Genomic DNA, 25,501 nt, shown 5'->3' on the forward strand with positions numbered 1-25,501 from the left:
CAACTTTTAACTGGCCACTGATACAACTTCTGGAAGCAGTAAGTTTATGGTGCAAAAATATGTTCTCACAGTGCAAACATATATGGCATCCTTATGTAGCAATTTATCTGTAAATTCAGTACCTCCGGTATGTAACAAACGGACCTTTGCTTCAGTATTTTAGTCAGTTTCGTATCCTTCAAAGAAAAAATGCTAAAAATACTAGGAGGGGATATTGTGTAGCAACTAAAGAAAATAATCAGCAATCGAAATGTCTGGGATATTCAGATTATCTCTATCACTGATGTCCTCCATGCTTTAAAGAAACACCAAAATTACATTTTTTTCCAAAAGGTAAAAACAGGCATCTGATGCTTTTGAGGCACTTTAAAAAGGCTTGATTAAAAGAAGTTTCACTGAAACTAACAGAGAACTTCACTATTCAGAAATATTCACTTATGACAGACAAATACTTAGGTATAGTGTGAGCAGTAGGTCCTGCAGGAGCAGTAAGCCTCCAAACTAAGAGGCTTAGCCTCTGAAGGGAACCAGAGGGGCACTTAAGATTTTTTAAGGGTAAAGCTGCTGTGTGAGCATAGAACAGGTTACGTTATTTCAGTTCTTTGTGTGTATGATGAGCAACTGCTCATACTTGGTTCAAGCTAAGTAGGGGAGTCAAGGCTTAAGTATAATAACTCTGTCCAGAAGGCATAAATGTACATGAAATACAAGAACTCAAGAACTGGAAGGAAGTCTTGGCATCCAAGGTTGACCTCATCTAGACAGCTGCATCAGTATTGTGCCAAAAATTGCCTACATAGTATTGCTGGAAACACCAAAGGTGGGTAGAGACGTAGCAGAAAACAGACCAATAGGGAAAAAGTACTTAGGGATGGGTTGTTTATTTGGAAGGAGTCTATGCAGAGAAGGCAAGGTGCAGGGCCAGCAAAAAGGTGGGTTTGGTAAAAGAAAGCAGGCAATAAATAATAAAATCAGATGGAGAACCAAGGCAAGGGAGATCTTCCAGCTGTTTTGTGGATGCCTGTAAGTGGTAGTGAAGCTAAGCTGCAATCACAAATCCCCAGGATGAAACCTCTCAGGCGTTTATCCCTAAGACTTGGTGTGGCAGATGGAAGGGATAGACTTGGAGAAAGCAACAGACTTTAACCTAAAACTGAATGCAGAAGGGAAGACAATAGACTTATTACCTAGTAGGTCTCCCATGCGTTTCTTAATATGTCTTTATAGTAGTATTGTTGTTTATCAATGAAACTGCTAGTAATAAGCAATAGAAATGTGACTCAGTAATACTTGCAGCGATGTACATAGAAATTGATTCTGATATGTGCATTACTCAATTAAGTTATTACTAGCTTCTTAGTTGTGTGTTTCTTAACCAATAATCATCATCAATCAGTCGCATCTCGACTCTCCACTCTGAAGGGGGAGAGTCAAACATGGCTAGTCATAAATGGCAAGACAGTCTCAACCATTCCTCTGTTCTAGGAAACATGACGACTTTTCTCCCTAATTTAAAGGAATACCTCCTGCTTAGCTCTAGACAAGCATGACAGAGGCACCTACTGCACAGCCTTTCAGAGGGAGAAGGAAATCCTTCCCCACTCCCACCTCTACAACAGGACAGTGGGAAGGCAAGAAATAGGTCTTTGGTGTGGAGCCTCACTGCTTTATTTAGATGGAACTGTAATCCACAAGTACTAGACAGTGCAACTCAGAAGACAGCTGAGTGCGTACAAACAGAGAAACTTGTTTACAGTCTGGGTCACAACTCCAGTGAAGACAGACAGACACACAAGGAGAACCTTACTTTTGACTGCTTCTGGTTCTGGTGAGCTGGAAGAGGGGACAGCTGCTGGCAGCTGCATATTCTTCCTCTCTGTTTGGGCAGTGTTGGAAGGGACTGGTGCTGCAGCCAGGCTATCTGTCTCTGCTGAGTTGATAGTAAGTCTCACCGTAGTTTTGGATGTCTTCAGGAGACTAATAAACTGAACAATAAAGAGAAAAGCTGGTGAAGAGTATAACTGGACTGTTCAGTTGTAAAACAAAAAACAAAGCAGAAGAACTGTTCTGCAAACTAGAGCTACAAGTCACAATCCTGCAGGTTTTCTTGGTAATTATCAAGGATATTCATTGATTTATTTTTTTTATAAGAAAAAGCAATAGATTTAACTTTTGGCCAGACCCGGCTGATGTTAATCAATTAGCTTCCATGAAACTTTGCCAAATTATACCAGACAAGAATGTGGCAGTCTTTCAATGGCTTCTCCAGACAAGATACTATGTTTATAGCAATTATCTGAAAAATCAGAAACTAGTATTGTCTTTTAATGCTTGGGTGGAGCCCAATTCTGATCCCACAGAAGTCAATACCAAAACATCTATTGATTTAAATATGCTACTGCCATCCTAGCTCCTTAATCAGATCATAGCTGGAAGGAAAACCTGAAAATATTAGCTGAACTATGGGAGGGACAGAAGACACTAGGGTGTAACACAAAATCTAGTTTAAGGGGATACTGAAAAAACTTCAAAATTAATTGCCTTCTCACAGAAAAGACACCAAATCCTCCCAAGACTTCACATTTCAGTAGAATTAGAAGTATTTTCAGAAATTACTTTCTCAATCATTCTGTCTCTTATTCCAAAACTTATGTACTACCTCACTACCTCTTACTCATTTCCTGCTTCAGAGAGAGCAGTGCAACATACAGTAAGATGGATGCTCTCCTAATTGCCCTTTAACAAACAGAAAGTGATTTTCTCATGCCTGAAGAATCACTTTTCTTGGTAGCAAGGCAGGTGCTAGAAAAAAACACTACTTGATTCATTACAGAATCCAAACTGAGTTTGCAGAGCTAGAAGTTACAAATAATCTTGTTATTTATGAATAGAGATAGTTTTCTCCAAAGGGTTGAAATACCAGGCTTGGAATATAATGAGGCTGTTATTACAGACATTCCCCATGTATACGCACAGTTCATGACCTGATTTACCACTGATGCAACTCACCCACGTAAATTTACACTATTAATTTTACTGCTTCTAATACTTTTAAAGTGGAGTAGCTATGAAAAGTCATTACTGAGTGATAGTTCATGGCTTTTATCCCACAGCTAAGAGCCTCTTAGTCATCAGATCTGGACCACAGAGAAAAAAAAGATCACATTTGTAGCACAGAGATAAAAATTCATGTAGTGCATTAATGCAAAATAGCAGCTGAGCTTTAAATTCAGGCTTTAGCTTATTCTGCAGTAGTTTCCTTATCCAGACAATGCCTGTGGATCTTTGATTCTTTAGCCAGCTTTGAAAATGAAGTCAGAGTATAGTCACAAAAACCTCACTGGTTTAAGACACGATCACCTCCTACATTAAGTGGTGTGCTTTCTGCAACATTCCTGACACCTCAAAAGCACCTTTTCTATTGGATATCCCACAACAATTTCATCATCCACTGCCAGGATCTGATCTCCAACTTTGATTCGTCCATCCTGGAAATGACACAGAATAAAAAATATGAGCTCTGGATGTGAGTCCAAAAAACTTTTTTCATTTCCTATTTGGATTTTAGGTGTTTTCAAACCTTTGCTGCTGCACCATGATCTGTTAAGCTCTTAATAACTACTCCATTAATTGTGTCTTCTTCACTAATGGCAATTCCCAAGCCTCCTTGATCCTGGGGCAAACAAAAAAATGCAAATGGTTAGGTACCGTGTTTATCAAAATGTTAGAATACATTCACTAAAGACTAATGAAGTCTGCATACATAACCGAAGTCTGGGTTTTCACAATGCATCAATATTTTTTTTTAAACTGATCTATTTCTGAAATAGATTTTGCCAACATACAGACAGTATATTGGCTACCAAGATAAATCTGAAACACTTCTAAATTCAGAACCACTCCATTGAAATTTACAAGGTCAATTGTGATTCAGTTGTTAAATTCATTAATAGGAGTAAGAAACATAAAATATTTGGAAACTATGAGCTGAGCTAAATAAAATTTCATTATTTGAATTAATTATCTGAAATCACAGAAAGAATACACACAGGTGCAGAAAATACAAAGGATGTAAAAATCTATGCTCTTCCAGTGAAATAAGTAAATGTTTCTGGCAGAGTGAAATCTCCCTAATTCCTCCACCGAGAATTAAATAATCTGGATACCATCATCTGTAACATATTCTCCTGGTTAATAATGGAAAGCTAGATGCCTTCCAAGGAGAAAAACTTACCAACAGTCTGCAAGTCTCTATCCTTATGTCCACTGAGTATGACTGTCTTCTCCATGTCAATAAGCAGAAGCAGTAATTTTTCCACCCTCCTTTGGCAGCTTCATAGTTACAGAACACTTAGCCATTTCCTTCCAGCTGCTCAATTTCCACTAAATATACATGTTGTTTGGGGGATCTGGTGGTTATAATCTGCTAATTGATTTACTTTGAACAACTAAGTCAATGATTTTACCTGAGGCACCACAGCAGCTGGGTACTAAAAGTTTTGCAAATAGAACAAGAGGTGACTTCTTCCAGAGACACAAAGCAATTGGCAAATTTATGTAAAGTTAAAGAGGCTAATGAGGTTGCCAAAGACAGTCATTATGTCAGGAAAACTTTGGGTTCCAATCACAAATTGGAAGAGAAGACCTCTAGAAATCTCTGTTCTGACTTCCAGTCAATAGGGACAAAGTTTTTTTGCCATAAGAGGGAGTCCATTACAAAAAAGCAAGCTAGTGAATACAAATGTGGCTGATGTAAATTTAATTTTCAGCACATACCTTAGGGAGTTCCACATACTGAATGTTTTTACATGAACCGAAGTCAGAACAGGCACTGGAGTTTGCAGCACTGATATCAATCTAATAGAAAATGAGCAACTATATTCAACATTTTGCATCAAAATAAAGTATCACACAAACATTTAAAGTGGGTCTGATAATTTTTTTGATTAATTTTAACTGCTATTCCCTATTCACAGGAATGTTAGATTTACTTCATATTTTAGATGAATAATCTAAATTTAGATTACTCTGTATGTAACAACATATTACATCCTTGTTTACAATACAAATATTTACCAACATTTCTATTTATACATTTGTACATGTACAAGTACAAACATATTTAAATGTACAAACATGTACAAATAGAAACATATTTATAAACAAGTGAACTTAATCAGTGAAACTGAACTAAGCAAAGCTGTACTAAATTTAGCAGCTTTCTTAAAATCTCATTTGCTTTTTCCCTTGGATTTCTTTTTCTTTTGTATTATTTGCTAAGCAGACTGGGAAATCCTCCATCTAGAACAATGTCAGTATCTCAGTCAAATGAGAAAAACAAAAATTTACTTTACCTCTTGATGTTGAAGTGTCCCTGAAGTACACTGTGAAGCCTCTACTGACTTTGCAGGGCAAACAGCCATCTGATTTACTGCATCTTTATTTCTACAATAGATTCAGTTAAAGAATGTAGTAAGAATGTAGTAATATAGCACCATATTTCTTAGAAGACGCTGAAGTCTAGCTCTTTCTTCTACTTTATTTCTGCCATTCAAATGCAAATACCAAAACAGAAAACTCAAGACACATTTAACAACTGAGAACGGGGTTCAAAAGCACACCTACATTACCAAAATTTAAAAAAAAAAAAACCAAACAAAAACATTCTATGCAAAACTTGAGTATATTAAAAATAAACCGTCTTAGCCAAACTTTTAACCAGAACTTACCTGATAAAAATTATTTTTACTTTAGAGGGTGCACATTTGATTATTGAGGAGGCATTCTGATGAGTCCTTCCATAGAGTATTTGCCCATTTATCTATACAAAGGAAGGTAGAAATTATTTCTCAAAATATTTTAATTCTCTTGTACTTAAACAAATTTTTAAGCCTTTAAAAATCCATTAGCCCACACCACTGGCTAAAGCAGAAAGTGTATTAAAATAACAGAGTATGTTGTGTCCTCTTTCATTCCCTTCTTGCAGTAGGAATTCCTTATAGTTTGATTTCAGACTAATACTGTCACACTACTAAAAACGTCATTCTCTGAGTTACACTGGGTTGACTTGGCACATCATCTATTTCCACTTGCCATTGATCAGCTCATGACATGTGATAAAGCAGGGCCATCATCTTCATGTGGCAGAGTGAAAGGGGTTGAAACCGCTTGAAGTTCCTATGATTCAGGTAGGATTGGAGGTATCAGTGTGAATTTGCAGAATAAGGCCATTATTTGCTCACATTTTATTAGTTGCATTTGTTCTTAGAAATGGAAAACTGCAGTGCAGAAGTCTACTCTAAGAAATGGGAAATGATTAGAAAAGGACAGCTTAGACCTACACAAAGAGAAAATAATGCAACACACCCCAAGGCAGCGCTAACAGAAGCAGAGAAGCAGCAGTGAGCAACAGATGCAAGACACTGAACCAAGGGTGAGTGTACCAGCAGCCTCTCAGCTCCCACGTCAGCTGTGTCCACCAGGTGCGGTCACACAGATTCTGGGCCCTGTCATTTACACTGGAGGTGACAATCCCCATGCAGCACTGTTTCCAGTGTTTGCCAGGGGCTTGTGAAGAACCATGGTCAGGCTGTCAGCTGGAGGGCAGGGCATGGCCTGCCACAGCTGATGGACAGCTATTTGGGAATAATAACGACAAAGCTCAGATGTCTCCTCTCAGAAGAGGTGGAGACAACCTCTTAGCATCAGGTTGCAGGTTTACAGCATGGACAGTAAGCATGGAATCACATGAGACCAGATTCAGCCAGATGTGTTTCAATGTGTTCTGAGGATGCTCAGGATCTGCAACATCAAGCTTTTAAAAACAGATGTTTAACTCATTCAAGGGAACTATCCAGCAGATAACACTGGCCTCTGCAGCTAACAGATCCCTCCATGACACTAGGTTCACAGTACCACAAATCCCTCAGATTCTCTCCTAGCCTGCAACTGCCAGCCGACACCGTTTACTCTCTCAGTGTCTCCCTCAAGCTTTGTTCAATCTCACCATTCCCTCCCTGTACCATGATCCCCAGTGCATCCTCAGACACCTCTACACACAGTTTTGAAGTTACAAAAGCACTTCTGAGTGTGATGTCACCTACTGCTATCAGAAAGAATGGAAACAGCTATAGCGGAGAATACACCTGCAAGTATCATCACTGAACTGTGGTAATATACAAACATAGCTTATGCTCACATACATTTTGGGAATGTTAGCTGCACATTCAGCAGCTGGGTCCCTCCATAACGCCACCAGAGAACAGCCCAAATGTGATAAAAGATATAATACAAATGGATCTGTTCCTGTTTCCCCAGTTTAATATCCATTTTGTATGTTACACAACATAAAATTATTCTGATATTATCACACTTCCAGTAGACAGAGATGTAACTAGAAAGTATGGAGCACTCCACAGATGGATGGACTAACGGACTTAGTATTTCCATGGTCTGCAATGCACTGCCCTTCCATACATCTTCATAACCCAGAAACTGCTGTTAGCCCCATTTTTATCCATTTTAAATACACACACGCACACCCACACCCCTTTACTTAGTACGACTATAACCAGGAAAAAAAAAATCCCAGCTGCAACTATTTGGCATACACGGGAATGAAAATCTGGTAGCACAGTGATGTCAACTTGCATAACATCTATACTGCAGCAAGAATCTAATATTGTAGAGCATTTTAAGTCAGTTTGTTTGGGTTTCAGTATAAATTGCAAAAACTCACCTCTAGTAACTCATCTGCAATCTGTAACCTGCCATCTTTGCCAGCTGCTCCATTTGGATCAATTCCCACTATAAAGACACTCATCCTGGATCGGTCTTTGTTACCAGCAAGACTAAGTCCCAGACCTGTCCTTCCTTTTTCCAGCTCAATCATGTGTAGCTCCCCCGGTAGATTTCCATAGCGCTGCACAATCTTTTCTAAATGTAAAAGCGTGGGCAACAGAGGTTGGATTTACATTAGAAAGTTTCATAAGTTGCCTAGAGAGTCAAGATCAGTGTTCAGTGGGCAGTATCTAACAGGAGAATCCCAAACTGGATGAGAAAATTTTAAGTGTTCACCACACTTTCTTTTAAGCTAAGCCTTAGGTGATCTATAATAATATTTCTAGTTCCTTGTTTTCCTTCTAACTTTGGAAAACATTAAAACTTCTCTTAAAAAAAAAAAGAAAATTCACACATAAAAGCAATAATCTTCCCTCCAGTAACACCTTCAGGTAACAGAAGCTATCACATCAATCATTGCCATCAGTTACCTAGAGTACACTGAAATTCTTCAAGTAGTCCTACATGTGGAACAGTAGATCTGGACCACAGAGGAAAACAAGAGATTGGAGTGCAATGAAGAAGAATAAATTAGTTTTATATTTCACCATGTGGATCTGACCAAGCACAACTGAAAGCTGACAGCAACACTTAACACCCAGACCACAAAGTACACAACAACAAAGTAGTTCAAACAGGACCCCCCCTATCTTCTGCCACAGTGCTATTTCAACACTGAGTATTTCAAACATTATCACAGAGAAGAAACTTACTCCAGCTGTAACCAAACTCATCCTCCTTCTCCACATCCTCTGGGACTCTGCTAGAAGATGACTGTGCAACATCACAGCTCATTCCTGAAAATGCTGAAGGAGGGGGCAGAGGCAAGTTACAAAGCGAATTCTTTTCTGGCTCTAAATCGGAGTGACTGAATGCCTGTGGAGAATAAGAAAAATGCAGTGGCTAAGCAGATGCAGATTCTGTGTAGGGCAAACTAGTACACAAAAATGTCGAAATGGCAATAACTATGGCTTTGAAGTTTAAATACCAAGCAGCTGGAATTCTAGATGAATAACACAGCACAGAAAGGCTGGAAGAGATCAAAGACAGAAACAAACACCAGGCAAGGTAAGAGATAACATCACTCCAAAATGTATTCAGAAGCAAACAGAACTCACAGTAAAAGCCCAATTCAGTAAAGTTTTATGTGCCACTTTACATTTCAGAAAAAGTCTCTGACGAAAACATAATTTTTTTTTTAATGCCGTATTTGTAAAAGACTTCTATTTAATTTTATTTTTTTTAAGCCACCGCATACAATTTCCTTCTAGGATATGCTTTGGAAGTCAAATAGGAGGAAAGGGAAAGGAAACAAAGCACCTGGTGCTTTCAAAAATGCCTCCAGAAAAAAGATAACAACTGGAATATTAACTGAAAGGACAACGTACAAACAAAATAAACCAGACGACAACTGAAGAAAACCACCATAGCTGGAGTTTTTCAGTCTTATTTACTGGTCTCCTATAAGCTGCACAGGGGAGATCAATAAAAGGAGGATACAAATTAAATCACAAATGAGAAAAATATTTTTGGTCTTGATGTATGTGGTCCATTCACTTTCACAGAAAGCTAAAAGTATAAGCACATGACTAACGCTTAATAGTTAAACACCCAAATCCACAATCTGGCAAGCCTCCACTGAAGTTAGTTTCCCTGAAGAATACAGTCGCTGATCAGGGATTTGGCTAAGTGTAATTTGTATCATTTTGTCTTGCTCAAAGTAAACATGTAGGTGAGAAACCGTGTCTGAATATCATCATTCTGACGCTTACGCAACCCCAAGAGACTTTGATACCTGGCAGATCAGCTGTTGATATAAACAACAAAAACCTCAGATGAAAACCTGATGAAAACTGAGTATTTTTCCAACACTAGGATTTTCAGGTGTTGCCCTAGCTTCATAGCCCTTTACCTCCATTAGCAATTGAACACAGTTATCTCAGTTGGTGTCTGTGGATGCCAAAGGCACTGAGGCAGTTTCTTCATCAGCGGCAACAGTGAAATGGATAACAACACACACCTTGGCAGACTTCAATCCTCTTTATACTGAAGGTGTTGAAAAAACTAGAAAGTTACCAATTTAGTCATACTAAGATTTAAGGAAGGTTCCATCTCTCAGGGAAAATGAGTTACCTTCTTTCTCTGTATACTCCAAAGATTTAAAGAAAACACAAATGCCCTATTTCAGTTCCCTTATTCTGCTTCTGCTTGAAAAAGATTTTCCTTTCATTCAGGATCTTGCTCTAGGAGCTTAACTAAGAAGTCATTAAATGTCAAAAGTGTGGGAAATTTTAATACGGTACACAAGCCAATCATTTATTTTAAAAATGCAATATAAATGCCATGATTTTTTGTATCATTTTATCAGTCACATTGTCTTAGATTTGAAGCACAGACCAATGTCATCGTGCTGAGATGATACCTTGCATCACTAAACTTCTTGTAGGAATTATTTACAGTTTATGCAAATTACACTCTAAAACATGCTAATAGTTACAGGGCAGACACAAACCTCAACTGAAGCAGCGAACAGGCAAAGACATTGTTATCCATCAGAATCAGAGTAGGGTGGAAACACTGCTTAATAACGTTCAAAGTGATTTTTCATAATTCAAAATTCATGTATCCACCATGGAGAAAAGCTGGTGACAGAACTACCTCAAGCAGGGGTGAAGGGGAGAGTAGTTCTAGAAACACTAGTTTTTCAGAGTGTTTCCTAGAGTTTTAACTTGAAAGCTACAGAACATACTGAAACAATGAGGAAATACAGTGTTAAAGCAGATCACATTAGCAGACCTTATAGTAGTCTGTGTTTTAAAACCAAAATTAGCATATCACTTTAATGGTACTCTTGGTAAATGACAGTGTCCAAGAACTTTGCAAAATTAAAGAAAACATAAAAAAAAAAAAAGAACAAAAAATTGCTTTCAAGGACCTCTGGAAGATCTATAAGGTGTGGATGTATGGCTACATCCATTTTAGCACTGATGAGCACTTATAGACAGATTAGCTCTTACAAACTGCCGCCACCATAGTCTAATTAACAAAAAAATGCTTCTTTCTATACCTCTGTGTATGTCCACATAAATCTAAACATGTCTGATGTTTAAGGAAATGCTGAAACAAAAGTAAAAGCAAGGCTCCTTTGTAAGAAGGGAAAAAAAGGGTGTTACAGTGCCATTTGAGCGGAGGGGACCATGTCCTTCCCAGACAGCTCACCCTGCCATGCATGCATCACGAGCAGCAGAAGCTGGCTCCTGCAGTTTACACACACATAAGACTTTTGCTCCCTGAATCGGGCCACACACAAAAAACCTAAAATGCTTTAACTCATGAAATACTTAGTGTTCCGCGGCACAGTATTTCATTTAAAATGCAAAGCATCAGACAGTGCATGAACCCATTTGGCTACCAGGGTCACTTTGATCACAGCCAAGCAAATACTAAAAATGGCAGCAAGTTTGGAGCAGTATCACTTTCAACAAAGGAGGCACACGCGGAGGAAGAAGCAGTACTCCAGAAGGTGTCACAGGCCATGTACGAATGTACAGCACACATACGGTAGGACTCACTCACTGGAATCAAGACAAACCTTGAATGGTGTGGGAGCAAAAGGGTTAGTTGGGGAACAACGGAAGGTAATCTTAATTGGATTCGATACCTCCTACAGTAACAGAAAACAGCAATCCACATGTTACAGCACCTTTGGCAATACACAGCATTATTAATGAATAACTCATTTTCTATTACGGATTCGTTTTACTAACCACAGCAACTTCATTAACTCCATTTATAAATGGACAAAAGTATTTAAGGGGTTATTAAGGACCCCAATTCAGCAAAGCTTCTTCCTGTACATGAATCTTAGTTCAGCAGCAGCGGACAGAGGTGACAAGAGGCCATTCTTATCTTAATGTTAAAAAAGGAGTTATGCAGAAACTGCAAAACCATTAGGTTTTGTCTAAAAATATATGCAGATTTTTTCAGAAATACTTTTGAAAATATAGAAAATACAAGCCATCGTTTAAGTTACGCTTCAATTCACCTTCGTCAGAACTGTAACAAACACAAAGACAGATTTCAAAAACACATTTAATTACACACCACGTCATATCATAAACATTCATTGTACAATTTGATATATTTGACAACATGGGAAAACTGACAATGGGCACAATCACTCCCAAGATGCATAACCAGCTAGAAACTATTTTATTAAATCAGAAATGCATGCACATAATAATTAAGCCTTTATTTATTATCATGTTAGAGGTTAACTCTGTTCCTAGTATGAATAACATGCAGTAAGCACTAACCACAAAAAACAGAATCTAACTTTTTTTCCTATTTCTAAAGATGTCAGCATCCTGTTCATGGTGCATTAAGAGAATTTTCAAGAAGCAGAGGGCAAACATTTTCAGCATCATAAAATGAAAGCTGCCAATGTGTTTGTTCATGCAAAAAGAAAAAAGAGATATCAAAGCTGGAAAGGCCTAACCACAAAAAAAAAAATGGACACTGCAGCAAAATACCTCACGCTGATGAGTTACACTTGGATATTTTAACATATACCACAGGAACTGAGTTTGTAATTAAGAACCTACTCCTTTGGTAGCTCTGATTAGATCAGATTTAGTGGTTATGATTAATGGAGCTGGCACTTTTTAACTTCTTCAAAACTTTTCTATGCGCAAACGCGTCTGTATTTTTTTTATTCATGGCACAGAATTTCCATGCTCAGCACAATATTTTACCCAAATCAGTATAAAAGAATTTAAATGCAGAGAGACACTAATGGCAAAGAAGCACACATATAATGTTTGGTGAGTCAAAAGCAGACAGTGTGTCATCATCCGACCTTGTTAGTGTTGAACTGAGAAGAATCAGCAAATGGATTAGTGCTGCTGAAGACAGCTGGCCTACAGAAAAGACTGTTCTGCAGGAAAAGCAGGGAAGGGTTCTAAAAGGAAAACATAATAGAAACTAAGCAAAAACATTTTAAAATAAACCCTTTGTGACTCATGAAAAGAAACATATTTATTTAGCACTTTGTGCTAACCAAACAAAGGCCGCTTCCTGCACTTTGCTATAGCAAATAGCAATGATATAGACATGTGAAAGTAAGCAAAACTGTACTTGTCCTGTGTTTGTATCAGTTATGTTTAGGAGAGCACAGAGGAAAAGCTTCTCATACCTGTTCTAGCCCACAAAGTGCATGAAGTGCAGAATTCAGCAGCATAAACAACAGAAAATTCACTTGCTGTGCTATTGGTACAATTTTGTCCAGTCATCTCAGTATACGGGATAGTTTTACATTTTAGGTAATTACAAAACTGTGGATTTCTGGATTAGAATAAACACAGTTCTTTGTAATAATGTACTAGGTTTAGTTTTACCTTGAAAACCACAGATTCTCATAATTTTATTTGATTTGTGGTAACACACTCACTGTATATTTTGCAAAAGAGAGGTTTAGTAATATTAGGCATCTCTAAACAGACTTCATATCTAATAATAACTTTTGCAGATCACTGTGTGTGCATGCATCTATAATTTTCTGATTTTATATTTTAATGAAACTAAATTCTCTGGTCTTCTCCTTAATACAAGGTGGTACTTTATTATTATTTAACACAAAAAGAGTTTTATTATTTAGACAAAGGATGTAATTTGACCATTTGTATCCCTTATGCAGTTTTGGTACTGTTTATTAAACAGGGGAGAGCTCTGATTTTGCTGTTCAATGTACACTTAAAAGTGATTTCTACACTAGGTGTATCCATCTGGCAATTGTCTACATGTCTTAGGGCTGTAAGTTTAACACTGCTGGAAAATAAAAAGCATAATAAGCGGAAAGGAATGTGAAAGGCTTGTAGCATCAACTGATACATTTATATCATGGTAATTTAATCCAGATATGTGCTGCTGTTAAACATTTTTCTTGAAGTATTTTGGGTTTTCAAATGCTCCTGAAAATAGAAAATGCATCCCTAAACGTTTGTTCTCAAATATAATTTTGCAAAACAAAGAGTAATGTAATTTGGTAAGACAAATATGTCTTGGTTCTCCACTATCTTCAGCTATGAGCAAGCAGAGCTGTGCATGAACAAGGTTTCTTCACCAGCAAGTCACTCAAAGTCAAAAGGCAGCTTCCCTACAGTATAAGATTTTCTGTTTCCACATGTGATTCACATTTGATTTTGTCTTTTATAAAGAGAAGTTTGGGAAAAGTAATTTGCCAGTGTAATGATTCTGTTGCACTTTAACCATTACATTTGTCATCTGCATAGAATTTTAAATTGTATCTTCATGAATTTTTAAGCAACTAAAATAAACATCACAAACATTTTGTATATAAACAGTGAAATCCTAGTAAAAAAGAAAACAGAACATCAGCCACAGTAATTAAAGATCTTGCCTTTTGTGCTTTGTCATGATGGCATAGCACCTAAAATACTACTGCTAGCTCAAATTCTAATCCATGCCAATGGCGCTGTATTAACATGGACCTCCTACTGTGATAAAATACGGAGCATCTGAGCTGGCCTAAACAGTTGGGTTTTAAACAGTGTGCACGAAGCATGTTTTCTTGCACAGTCTAGGACAAGAAAAGCAAATGCCAAAATAAATGGTATTTGTCCTTTTACTGTTTTTTTGCAAAACAAATACCAGAAAAACCAGGATTTGTTTTACCTTTTTTTTAAGTTTTTCAACTAGCTTGTGTTCAGCTTTTTATTAACATGACCAGGATGCTAAGGTATCAGAAACTAGCTAGTATTTCATATAGCATAATGCTGTAACCCTACAAGTTATCTGGGACCATAACTATGGTGATAGATTAATACTCAAATAGACACTCAGAAATACCCAGAGTAGTACCAGTAATAAACACAGATTTGACAGATAACTGCTTGCTAGCAAAACTATCACCTAGCTTTTCACAGCCCATTTGCATTATTTGAGCTATTCTGGAGTACATTTATGATCTCTTTAAGTACTGCAGCAGCCCAAATGAAGAAAACAAAGGGGAAGAAACCAACTCATTAGCAACATATCACTTGAAACTGCCTTGCTAAATACACAGCCACAGGGGTACCATATTAAATACAGCTACTGAGTGTAGGCATCTGTCTGGGTGACTGCACATGAATGAAGGCAGGAAATTACTTATAAGATCTTATTATAAAGTACAGATGCAGGTTTCAAAAGATGAAGACAATAAATACAAAGACCACAACAGAAAGCATATGTACAGTAAGAGCATTTGCAACGTTTCTGCTTACAGAGAAAGAAGGGTTTGTGAATAAACAGTCAAGAAACAACCAACAAGCTTAATAATTGGAAAATAATGAGAACAAAGAACTACAATTAAAAATAGCAAAAGAGCATTCTCTAAATAAAAGTCAGTTGTGATAAAGTAATGGCATCACTCCTGTCCCAAACTGGCCGAAACATTCAACAGTGGCAATTTTGTTTACATCACAGCAAATGCAAAAGCCTTAAGATAGTAGCTTGAATATCAATAACCAACATTCAATAGAGCTTTTTCATGCAACTTTACCTTAGATGACTGAAGATGAAATGGGTTAGTAGTTTTCTGCCCACAGGGAGCAGAAGCTGAAGAAGGGCTATAAAGAGACTCTGGCTGGGGAACAAGAGTTATGAGACAACTAGTAAATAAACATGCAGCTTACACAGACTCTACAATGAGGGAGTTTAGTTTCTAGTGATGCAAGCAACTTATATTAAAGCTCAGTAGCTTTTGTCTGCAATGTCCATGCAGCTTAGTGACGGAAAACTGTGTACTTCTAGGTCCTTTCATTAACGTCCAATGAATTTTTTAACCAGTGCTGTATTTCTGCATGCGCTCCTCAGACATGCTGTCAATCTCTAAGAGTTGTTTTTAGTTAAGACTCCTACTCTGCCCCCCAACAAATTATCTTTCTTGAGGCTTTTCAAAATAGTTTGAGAACGGCGTGCTGGAGGGTAATTCCAAATCCAAATCGATTTCATTCTAAATGGAAATAATACTCAGATCAAATCTTTGTTCCTAAAATAGCTGAGATGGAGTTTTCAGGATTAAATATCCCATTCCCAAACACCACCACCTTGAACATTTGTTTCACCTGTTACTAAGTATTACATCTCTTTTCATATTCTTTATGCTTACCCTTTGTCTGCTTATAATGCTCTGTACCATAAAGACCACAGGGTTGCCTGCCTTCCGTATGGCTTCCACAGCTTGTTCATGGCTGGCATCTCTGAGGTCAATTCCATCCACCTGAAATTGGAAGGCCTCATCTTAACATTGCATGAAGCTACAACAATTATGAGTCAGCTTTGGGTTTTGGTTAGGGAACTTTGGCTAAAACTTAAGCCCAAGCCTCCATTACCGATACTACTGAGTTGGCCTGAGATCCCTCACACACAGGTTTGAGATTTCCAAGAGCACTGAAAGGACATAAAATAAATATTCTCCATGGTTTTAAAAACAGGGTTTTTGACATTCTTGTTTCAGGCTCTACGCGTTTTCCTACAGGCAACGTAATAAAAAAGATTGGATAATAAAAAGAGATAAGGTAATCTGAAGAGTTGGTAGTGTTTGCCAACTATGGCTTCCTGTAAATCCTATCTCGGAATAACCTACCTCCCAAGACTTTATGAGATTTACAAACTGAAACTTGTTAGGTGCTGGAGGGTCTTTCATTATGGGATATTATGTAAGTACAGTGTACTTCTTTCTTTTGTTCCTTTCTTTTCATTCTCTTTTTTTTTTAAAGGCAAGATAAGACCAATTTTAGCTACTAGACACTTTCCCAGAAGTTAAGTTTTCAGGTCAGAGCTGAAAAGCTTTCTGTCTTATAGAAGAAAGAATTTACAAAGAATGGCTAAGGACATGTTTTTGCCTCATTGCTTTTCTTCCTGCCTTTCCATGTGTTGGTGTGTAAAAGAGTTCATCTTGCAATCCACGTAAGAACCATGACATGGTGAGGTTAGCATCAGAGAAGCATTCTCACAATGACCACAATAAAGCTAGAAGCTACCACAGAAAGGTTATTTGTTAGTGGCAATCCTTGCACATGAAGTTACATAATGAGGATTACACTTACCTTCTAAATTGTCTAACTGTACCTTAAACTTAATCATCCAATGTAAATAAAAAGAGAAAAAAAAACAATCTGAGAAAATTCTGAATCTATGAGGAACTGAACAGTAACACTAAGGCTCTTGAACTCCCCGTATCTGAAATACTGTATGCACTAGTAGAGAGAAAAGCCTACATATGCCATAACTTGGAAACTGAAATGATCCATTCAGAAACAGTCACATTAACACAACATTAGTTACTTAATTTCACGCACCCTCTTCAACTTCTGCAAGCACCATTGTCAGAGACAATCACTGCATTCATAAAAATCCAGGTATTCAGATATCATTAATATTTTTCAACTTTGTGGCCATTAAGCAAAATTCCACCTCCCAACTTGTTATACACTGGAAACTCTTCCATCCTGCTATAGAAAGTGCTACCTATATTAAGGTATTAATTCAAGATCCTTTATATGGATCTTGTAGCAGATGCTAAACTGCAGCTTAAGTACCACCACGTAAAGCAAGCCCAGTCTGATCCACTGAAAGCACCACCATCTCCATCACTCTGCTTGTTATACTCTTACGACAGTCAGCTAAGGACATCCAGCAAGGTGAAGAGTGATGGCCTGACAATGGAGATGGGGTAAAGTCTGACTTATTGGTAATCATCACAGGAAATAAACATTCCTTTTAGTATGTTCATTCTTCAATATCTTTAAGTGAGAAAGCAGAAGTGGCTGCAGGAGGACACAACTGGCTAAGCAGAAGAGAAATCTATATAAATTCCTCCCTGCAACACCACTGGATACCCTATACTCAGGCATGAGCACAATGCTCGTAAATTCCCCTGTATCAAATCCATCTTTCTTCACGTCAGCAGGAAAAAACTTTGTGTCTCCCTTAATTCCCGCACAAGAATGATGTGATCTGATTAAGATTTAAGAGGGAAATAAGCTTGGCATTTATTTGCATGATTTGCTATTTACTGGCCATTTCTGTGGCTATCCAATACACAAAGGTAAAAACCTTTAGCTTCACCTAACTTAAGCTTTTTGCTACACCTGCTGGCTTTAAAACAGGCAGGTAGAACTACTGGCTTCATAGACCCCTGCTCACACAGCCAGCCATCTATGCTTTAGATTGTGTATTCAACTTAAAGCTGCCTGCACACAAACATCAGCAAATGGTACTACACTTTGTATGGCTCAAGTTGTGCCAGCTGGAGCAATTACACAGCCGGCAGCCCAGGACCACACATCCATCTTGGTGGCTGAGATGCTGGGGGGTATTGCAAGCAAAAGGCACTTGGCTGATACCTCCACAATCCGATCTCCGGTTTTCAGCGTTCCATTTTTGCCAGCTGGGCTGTCTTCCAGGATGTGCTTGATAAAGATCCCTCTCATCATTTCTCCATTACTCAGACGGCTCCCCATCCCTCGTCCTCCAACAATGCTGATCCCCAGTGACTTGCTAGGCTCTCTCCAGAGTTCAACCCTGTTGTGATAAAACATGGACCAAAAAAAACCCAGAAAATCTGTTGTGATTACGAAAATGCTGTGCACTGAAGATACCTAGATTTGCACAATGGTGTAAAAACATTCAGAACTTCTCCTTGGAAAGTCTTCTCTTGCAGTGGGAGTTATCTACTGAATTGTTCAGAAAGTCTATAATTGTGACTACTGTTGTTAACTTTATTTTGGATTCTAATCAAAACTTTGAATCCTTCTCTTCATCTCTCCTTACTAGCTCCCAGGGAGTCAGCCTATAAAGCTAAATTACTAAAGCAATCAAGAAACTGCTAGATTGCAGGGATTTAGCCCAATGGCAGTAAAAACCAACAGTGAATTACTCCGGCAATGCACAATACATGTAAGTGCAGCAATTCTGTTTCTTTCTTATTCCTCTTAAAATATATTACAGGTTTCAAAACTTTTGAACTTCAGATGAGGTTTTATACTGAGCAACTAGATCTTCACTTACTTTCTGGGCTGGTTCCAGTTACTGAAAGCTGCATTTTGAAGTTCACTTTCTTCTCCCTCCCCCTCTTCACGTTCTGGAAGCTCTGGGAGTTCCCTGCTGTTGAACAGGAATATGCAATTCATTTTTAAACAACCTACATAATCCCTAGATGTCACTGCAAAATTTCATGTACTGGATCACCCTGCCAGCATTAGAATTTGTACACAGGATTTATGTAAGGAACTTCTTTTTCAGATGTCTGTTAGACTACATATTGTGTTTGGGGATTCCCTGTCCACTTGTCTCCACAATTAAGTTGCTACCATTTGACAGCCACAGAATAAAATACTGCATTTTGGAACTAGAACCAAAGCTGAATGTAATTACTTATTGTTTCAAAAATGGAAGAAATTACAACAGTAGCATTGAAAACAGTTACTACTTTTGGAGATTTTTTTCAGGAAAACAAAACTCACTATTCATTTTGAGTACTTTGGCCTATAACTGTAATGAATTTTTGGAATTCAAGGAAAAAGACAGCATCATTCATTCTTTCCAATATACATTCTGGAAAGACCATCAATGTCAAATGCTCATGTTGGAAGCACTGAGTGTTTCTGGCAGTACATAAATCAAATTGCACGGTATTTAAGAGAAGTTTAGGATGAGGCATTATTCAATCTCCTTTCTGAGTAAATCAAATACCCATAAAACAGCCTTGTAAAAATGTCAGAAAAATTTGCTAGCCAATGCAAAAGTTGTATTCGGAACAGCATTTTATTGTATTGGATGCTGGTCAGAAAAAAATCATCCATCTTTCAACTCTTCTAAAATAAAACTTATCTTCCTGAAATGTGCAAAGTGTATAGAAAGAGTTATATTTGAGAGCCTCATGGCAGAAAACAGTAAGTCTTTTGACTCACCTGGCAGTATGGGAAGGAAAAAGTTCAATTGGCACAGCTCCTTCTGTCTGTTGTCCCAAACTGGCCCTGTACTCGTCTAAATTTTCTGCTGGCACATATGTAATACTGCAATAAAATGGGACATGATTAAAGTAGCATGAGGACTGCTGGTCCTACCTTTGATGGGTATGAGGAATGGATATGAGGAAGCCACTCAAGACTACTTTATATAGTCATTGACTTCAAAGCCACAGTGCTGATATGTTGGGAATGAGGAGTTATATGAATCCTTTGTGACTTTGCAACAAATATGCCTTTATGGTCAAATTAGGTAGCTGAACAGCACATAATTTTCTGAGGGCTGGCCACTCCATTTTAAGTAAATGGTGCTTGAATAGCAACAAGAGTGTAATAGAGACAATCCAGCTTCAGTCAAAACAGAGATTCCTCGTGCAAAGAAAAACACTGAAGGACCTGTGAGGTGTGAAGCACCATAACCATCCTAAATACTGGCTGAAAATGCTTCTAGAAGTTAGCTTGCAGGAGGTTTTGTGCTTTCCTGGGTGGTTTTGTATCTATTTTTTTAATCTATTTTATATCTATTTTAGTCTTCTATGCTTTTGGTGAAAAATACTGCATTGTTACAGCACACCACCTATGCCGCAGAGAGCAATCCCCTGCTCAAGCCCTTCCTCCATCCTTTCATGCACTTTCAGCCAAGTTGGGACAGTCAGACAGTCATGTTCCACCAGCCAAATGACATGCAGATATCTGAAGCCCTGGTGTAACCCAAACATGTCTGAATGCCAGAAATAGAAATAGCCCAATAGACTGGGGAGGGAGAAACAAAGGGAAGAAAAAAAAGATCAAGACATGAAGAATACTTCTTAAAAAACTTCCCTCTACAGGCAAAAGGACACCATGATCTAAACAGGGCTACTTAGATGGCCCTTCTTTAATGACACTTTGTCTTCTTCAAAACCTGTAGTCACCTGATAAGCAGCTTAGCTATCAGATCCAAGTCTGCCAAGAAATAAGGCTGATGGTAAAAGAACACAAAAAAAATATGGCTGTCCTCCCATCCATCACATGGTTAAAAGATATATACATCTCTCCACAGAACAGTGGGGGAAAAAAAAATCTTGACCACTTCTCAAGGATGTGTAAGCTGCTGAGGAGAGACTCCTTCAGCTCCCAGCTTGGAGCCCTCTCCTGTCTGTCACTCCCTGACTGCCACTGATTCTCCCTCTCACTGTTTTTTTGCTGAATACAGTAAGCAGCAGAAGGCAGAGCAAATAAACTCTTCCGTGACTAATGCTGTCTGGCCAAAACAGCCTACCCAAACTATCACAAGGAGTACCTTTATTTGCCTTCTTTGCCTGTGCTCAAGCATGTTCCCTACCTCCTCTCACATGTACCACATCTGGAAAACTGCAGAAGACGGTCACTAAGGAGGTGCCATGGGTGCTGAACAGGAGGAACTCTCCAGTTCTTTTAACAGAAATTTCTAAATCATCCACATTCTCACCAGCTTCTTTTCCTTAAATCTCCTCCCTCTTCTGCTTTGGCCTTTTTTCAAACACACAGGTGTTTCGTGCTTGACCCAAAGCGTTTTCATTCTGAAGGGCTGGGGAGTTAACATACACTAGGCAACAAACACTGAGCAGAAGTTACTGACTCCTACCTGCCTTTCCTGAGGGCGTTCCAGCACTGGGGAACGCACAAGACACACAGCAGTTATTCTGCAAAGGCCTAGCAGTGAAACATACAGAAGCAAGGGGGAGAAGAGTTTTTGAAAATAATCACTACTACTTCTCAGCCGTCTTCAACTCCAAATCCGTTCAGCTACAGCAAAGTGCTAGTATTATGGTCACTAATCTCTCACAGGGCAAATGCTGCTGCAGAAGCACCACTCAGTAAGCCCTTAAGAATATCGTGCCTCTACAAAAGCTACAAGATGTGGTTGTGCAAGCTGCATTTCAAAGAAAGAAAATGTATCATTCATTCAGTTACATTTATCCATTTCATCCCAATAAAATTCATCAATTTTCATCCTATAAAAGTAAGTAGGGAAGAACATATTTTCCCTTGAAAGACAGCTGCAGTAAGGAAACCAGAACTGCAAGCAACGTTTCTGCTTGCTAGAGCCGTGGACAATCTCCTTTATGCTCAACTGCAGCTAGAAATTATTGTTCAAAGTATGGAAAGGTGAACAGCAGGCTCCTAAAACTGAACCAGATATGTCCAGATTCAGCCTGGATGTAGGCAGTAGAGTGTGATCACTCACAGTAGAGCGTCCAACATCTTTCAACTCTTGCCCAGTCCTTTTGTGCAAGGAGCACATGGCAAACAATTATGCAGGGTCCCAAGGTCTGAGGGTAGCAGTAGTCTTTACCACCTACTTCTGTACAACATCACCTTTAGAGATCAGCTAAGGGGGAGGCAAACCATACACTGTCCAACTTCTGGGAGACCCCATCGTTTTTCATTACATGAATAACTAACTGACGTGCTAGGACATTGAAAGGGTATGGCTCAAAGGATGGTCTTAAACACCCTTCTATGATACTTACAAACTTTAAAGTAAACTTACTTTAAAAACCAAAAGCTCTCTTAGTTAGGTAAGCTTCCCTTTCTGTGTATAGCACAGAAACTGAGAAGAAAAGAAGTTCACCATTTTTAAAAAAGCATCTAAAATTGAGCAACTGAATTACCTAATTGATTTCCACAGATGGAGTAAAATTTAGATAGTATCACTAGGAGCTGTTACATTTTCGCTCTTTGGAAAATGACATTATTCCTATTCTAGTGCTTAACTACAGTTCTAATTGCCTAATTTTAAGCACTCAAAGGAACATTCAATATGTTTTTAACTGTTCATTCTTATCTACAACTAAACTTCAATAATGCTTCAGCTACTTCATAAATACAAACCAGAACAATTACTTGCATTGTGCAAAAAATACATAGAAAAAAAACCTAAATTACATGGATCAAATTTTATGTAGGAGTTCACCTTTGTTTCTTGCTCATAATTTCCAAAATTCAGCTAACTGCAAAGGTTTCCCTAGCTGCTCCTATTAGCTAAGCTGAACTGCTAATGTGACTGTCCTCCTCCCCTCTCTCCTTTGCATGTTATTGTTGAAATGAAAAGTTATAGAAAAAACCTAGCTCTGCTGAAAATTAGAGCTTCAGGAAATATGTATACCAGGAAGTTGTGTTTGCTGATTGGCTCTCTGTCCTGCTCCTGCCTTCTGTGACACACAGCAAGGTCAGATTGTACTGAAGACCTTGGATTTATACCTGCCAAGAATTTTTCCCTATTTAGTACTTCATGGGCAGACAGCCCACAGTCATCAAATTCACCACTTGCTGGATGACTACCGTAACGCACTCTTCGAGGTCATAGTAAGGTCTGAAGACAACCAGCATCGTCCTGAACAGCTCAGTGAGTGACTGGGGTGACAAGGGGCCCAGAACAAGAAAGGTGTTTTGCTCCTTTGGTCAACTCTGTTGACCCTTGTACTGTAAAGTGGAAATAAAAATCCATCCAGGCACCTGAATGGTTGATCTGCAAAATGGACTGATAATTGCCTTAATACGGTCACAGGGAAGAGAGTAAGAGAAACAAGGTCCAGGAAATAGGGATGAAGACATAGAAAACAAGTAAAGGACTGCTCTACTATTGTGTTGCATTTCTTATCTGCAAGAGAAGTTAAATTTTAAGGAAAGTTATTATGCAGGGTTTAATAATTTTCTCTCTTTCAGAGTTTTACAGCTTGAAGGAGAAAGTGTTCTAGTTTCCTTTCTTGAGAGCTACAACCGCCCGCCTCCCCCCAAAGGTATGTACTAGCAATGAAAGCAGTGACAATGAAAACACCAAAAGGTGTACATATGAAAGTATCTTGTAAACATAACACCGCATGCAGTACAAAGGAACATTTATTACATGCTTGACTGAACAACCACACAAAACCTTGAAACACCAACAAACCAAATAACAAAGTATGGAAAAAATGTTCAGGAAGGATTACTGTCATTAACACTTACAGTCTAATTTGAACCTTTTTATACATGAAGGAAGTAAAACATAAGTGCCACAGAAAATATGACACTGAGATTAATCCAGATATCAGTACATCGTACTCATGCCAATTCTAGCAGGGAACCTTGTACACACACACACATGCACACACGTGCTCTGAGCACGTCTAGGGTGGCTGTCACAGTTGAAATTTAAAAATATTAGCAATAAGTTTTTTAGAATACAGGTGTTTCCATTCCAGTCATATGAAATATGCTCCAATCTTCAAGTTTAAAGCCATATATATACACACACACTCTCACACACTCATACTTTTAAAAATACACATATATATACATCCACATGTACAGCCACATATGCATGCACACACACGCACAGAGAATATGTACCTATATCTGGATATATCCCTGACATTACTATGGATGTCATAAAAGCATGGAATGATTTTAGAGACAAGTTGCAACATAGAGCCATAATGAGTTTCTGAATCACCAATACTCACACATAAAAGAGGGCCTGATCATCAGCAGGTGCTGGAGAAGATCTAGAATGTGAAGCATATGATGCAGCATCTTTTTACAATGATGTTAACAAATATCAAGTCTCATGCTGAATGCAAGAGGCATACTTATGTAGTTAAGTGTGAGCTACTTTTTTTTCTTCCTCTTTTTTTTTCTTTTCTTTTTTTCCCATTCCACCTCTGCTTCATTTACACCTCCCCCAGAAAGCATCTGCTCTTTATCATTGTCTATAGCTGTGATTATTAACAAGGATGGAAAAATGGAACTGCAGTTTATCTTTTATTTCTTGATCAGGAATTCATCCCCATACTGTAGGTAGGTGAAGTCTGATTCAGCTCTGTAATTATCTGACAGATGTTACAAGCAGCTGCTGCTGAGCACAAAACCCTGGCTATTATTACAGAAATATAAGAGCTCTGGGCAAGGCGGAGTGAGAAGTGAAACAGAATGCATTTTGGTAAGGCCACACATCTGATTTTTCACTCTCAAAGGGGAAAAAAATTAAATACCTAAGTCTGAAACTCAGATTGCTGGTTCTTGAACTATTCAAAATCAAATTTCCTTTAATAAAACAAAAGCCTTTATGAGACAAGTAAGAACAGCTTTATGTTTTCTCAGGAAATAATGTTTGCCACAGAAACACAGCTTTGAAATCAAAATACTTGTGCTTAATCACTTTTCGGGGATACCCTGCTACCCAAAAAAACCTCAGTCTAAAAGTTAAGGTGCTAACTTTGCAGCCGTGTATGGATGAAGGGGAATGATATCAAGACGGCCACACCTGAGTGCTTGTGCACCCTTGTTTCCTGAGGAAGACATCAAACTTGCTTATTTGAAATGCTCACCCTTAAATCACAAATCCTGCATGGTGGTGCACCACATTAGCTCAGCAGTTGAAATGACATTCTTATAACTGTGTATCCCTCTCAGCAAACAGGAAGAACTATCGTGAGTTAATGCTCCAGATGTCCAAATTTCTGATTTGGGACCTAACCCACATTTTGTATCATAATATTTCTCTGGGATCCTGTACTGCTCCTGAAGGTTCAAATTATAGAAAAGTTTAATTATGCTGAATAGTTCTGCACCACATCTATGTAGACCCAAAAATATTGTCCTTATTCTTGCAAGACTCCATTACA

General features: G+C 38.2%; 1 protein-coding gene across 26 annotated transcripts in view; it reads right to left on the reverse strand.

Moving 5' to 3' along the window:
• Positions 1–25,501, reverse strand: part of MPDZ (multiple PDZ domain crumbs cell polarity complex component) — a 104,148-nt gene that overhangs the window by 12,747 nt on the left and 65,900 nt on the right. For 8 of the 26 annotated variants that reach the window (XM_064439090.1, XM_064439086.1, XM_064439087.1 and 5 more), the window contains exons 22-37: positions 24,341–24,382; positions 19,815–19,919; positions 18,913–19,008; positions 18,249–18,426; positions 16,010–16,120; positions 15,401–15,484; positions 12,698–12,799; positions 11,432–11,503; positions 8,553–8,715; positions 7,739–7,935; positions 5,730–5,821; positions 5,355–5,445; positions 4,777–4,857; positions 3,581–3,673; positions 3,414–3,488; positions 1,808–1,985 (exon numbers count right to left, since the gene is read on the reverse strand). In XM_064439090.1, coding sequence (XP_064295160.1) covers positions 1,808–1,985; positions 3,414–3,488; positions 3,581–3,673; positions 4,777–4,857; positions 5,355–5,445; positions 5,730–5,821; positions 7,739–7,935; positions 8,553–8,715; positions 11,432–11,503; positions 12,698–12,799; positions 15,401–15,484; positions 16,010–16,120; positions 18,249–18,426; positions 18,913–19,008; positions 19,815–19,919; positions 24,341–24,382 — 1,760 coding nt within the window. The remainder of the gene's footprint in view (positions 1–1,807; positions 1,986–3,413; positions 3,489–3,580; positions 3,674–4,776; positions 4,858–5,354; positions 5,446–5,729; positions 5,822–7,738; positions 7,936–8,552; positions 8,716–11,431; positions 11,504–12,697; positions 12,800–15,400; positions 15,485–16,009; positions 16,121–18,248; positions 18,427–18,912; positions 19,009–19,814; positions 19,920–24,340; positions 24,383–25,501) is intronic. The other 18 variants (XM_064439095.1, XM_064439093.1, XM_064439101.1 and 15 more) reach the window with 9 other exon arrangements.

The sequence above is a fragment of the Phalacrocorax carbo genome, chromosome Z (assembly GCF_963921805.1).
Source record: "Phalacrocorax carbo chromosome Z, bPhaCar2.1, whole genome shotgun sequence".
Lineage (NCBI taxonomy): Eukaryota > Metazoa > Chordata > Aves > Suliformes > Phalacrocoracidae > Phalacrocorax > Phalacrocorax carbo.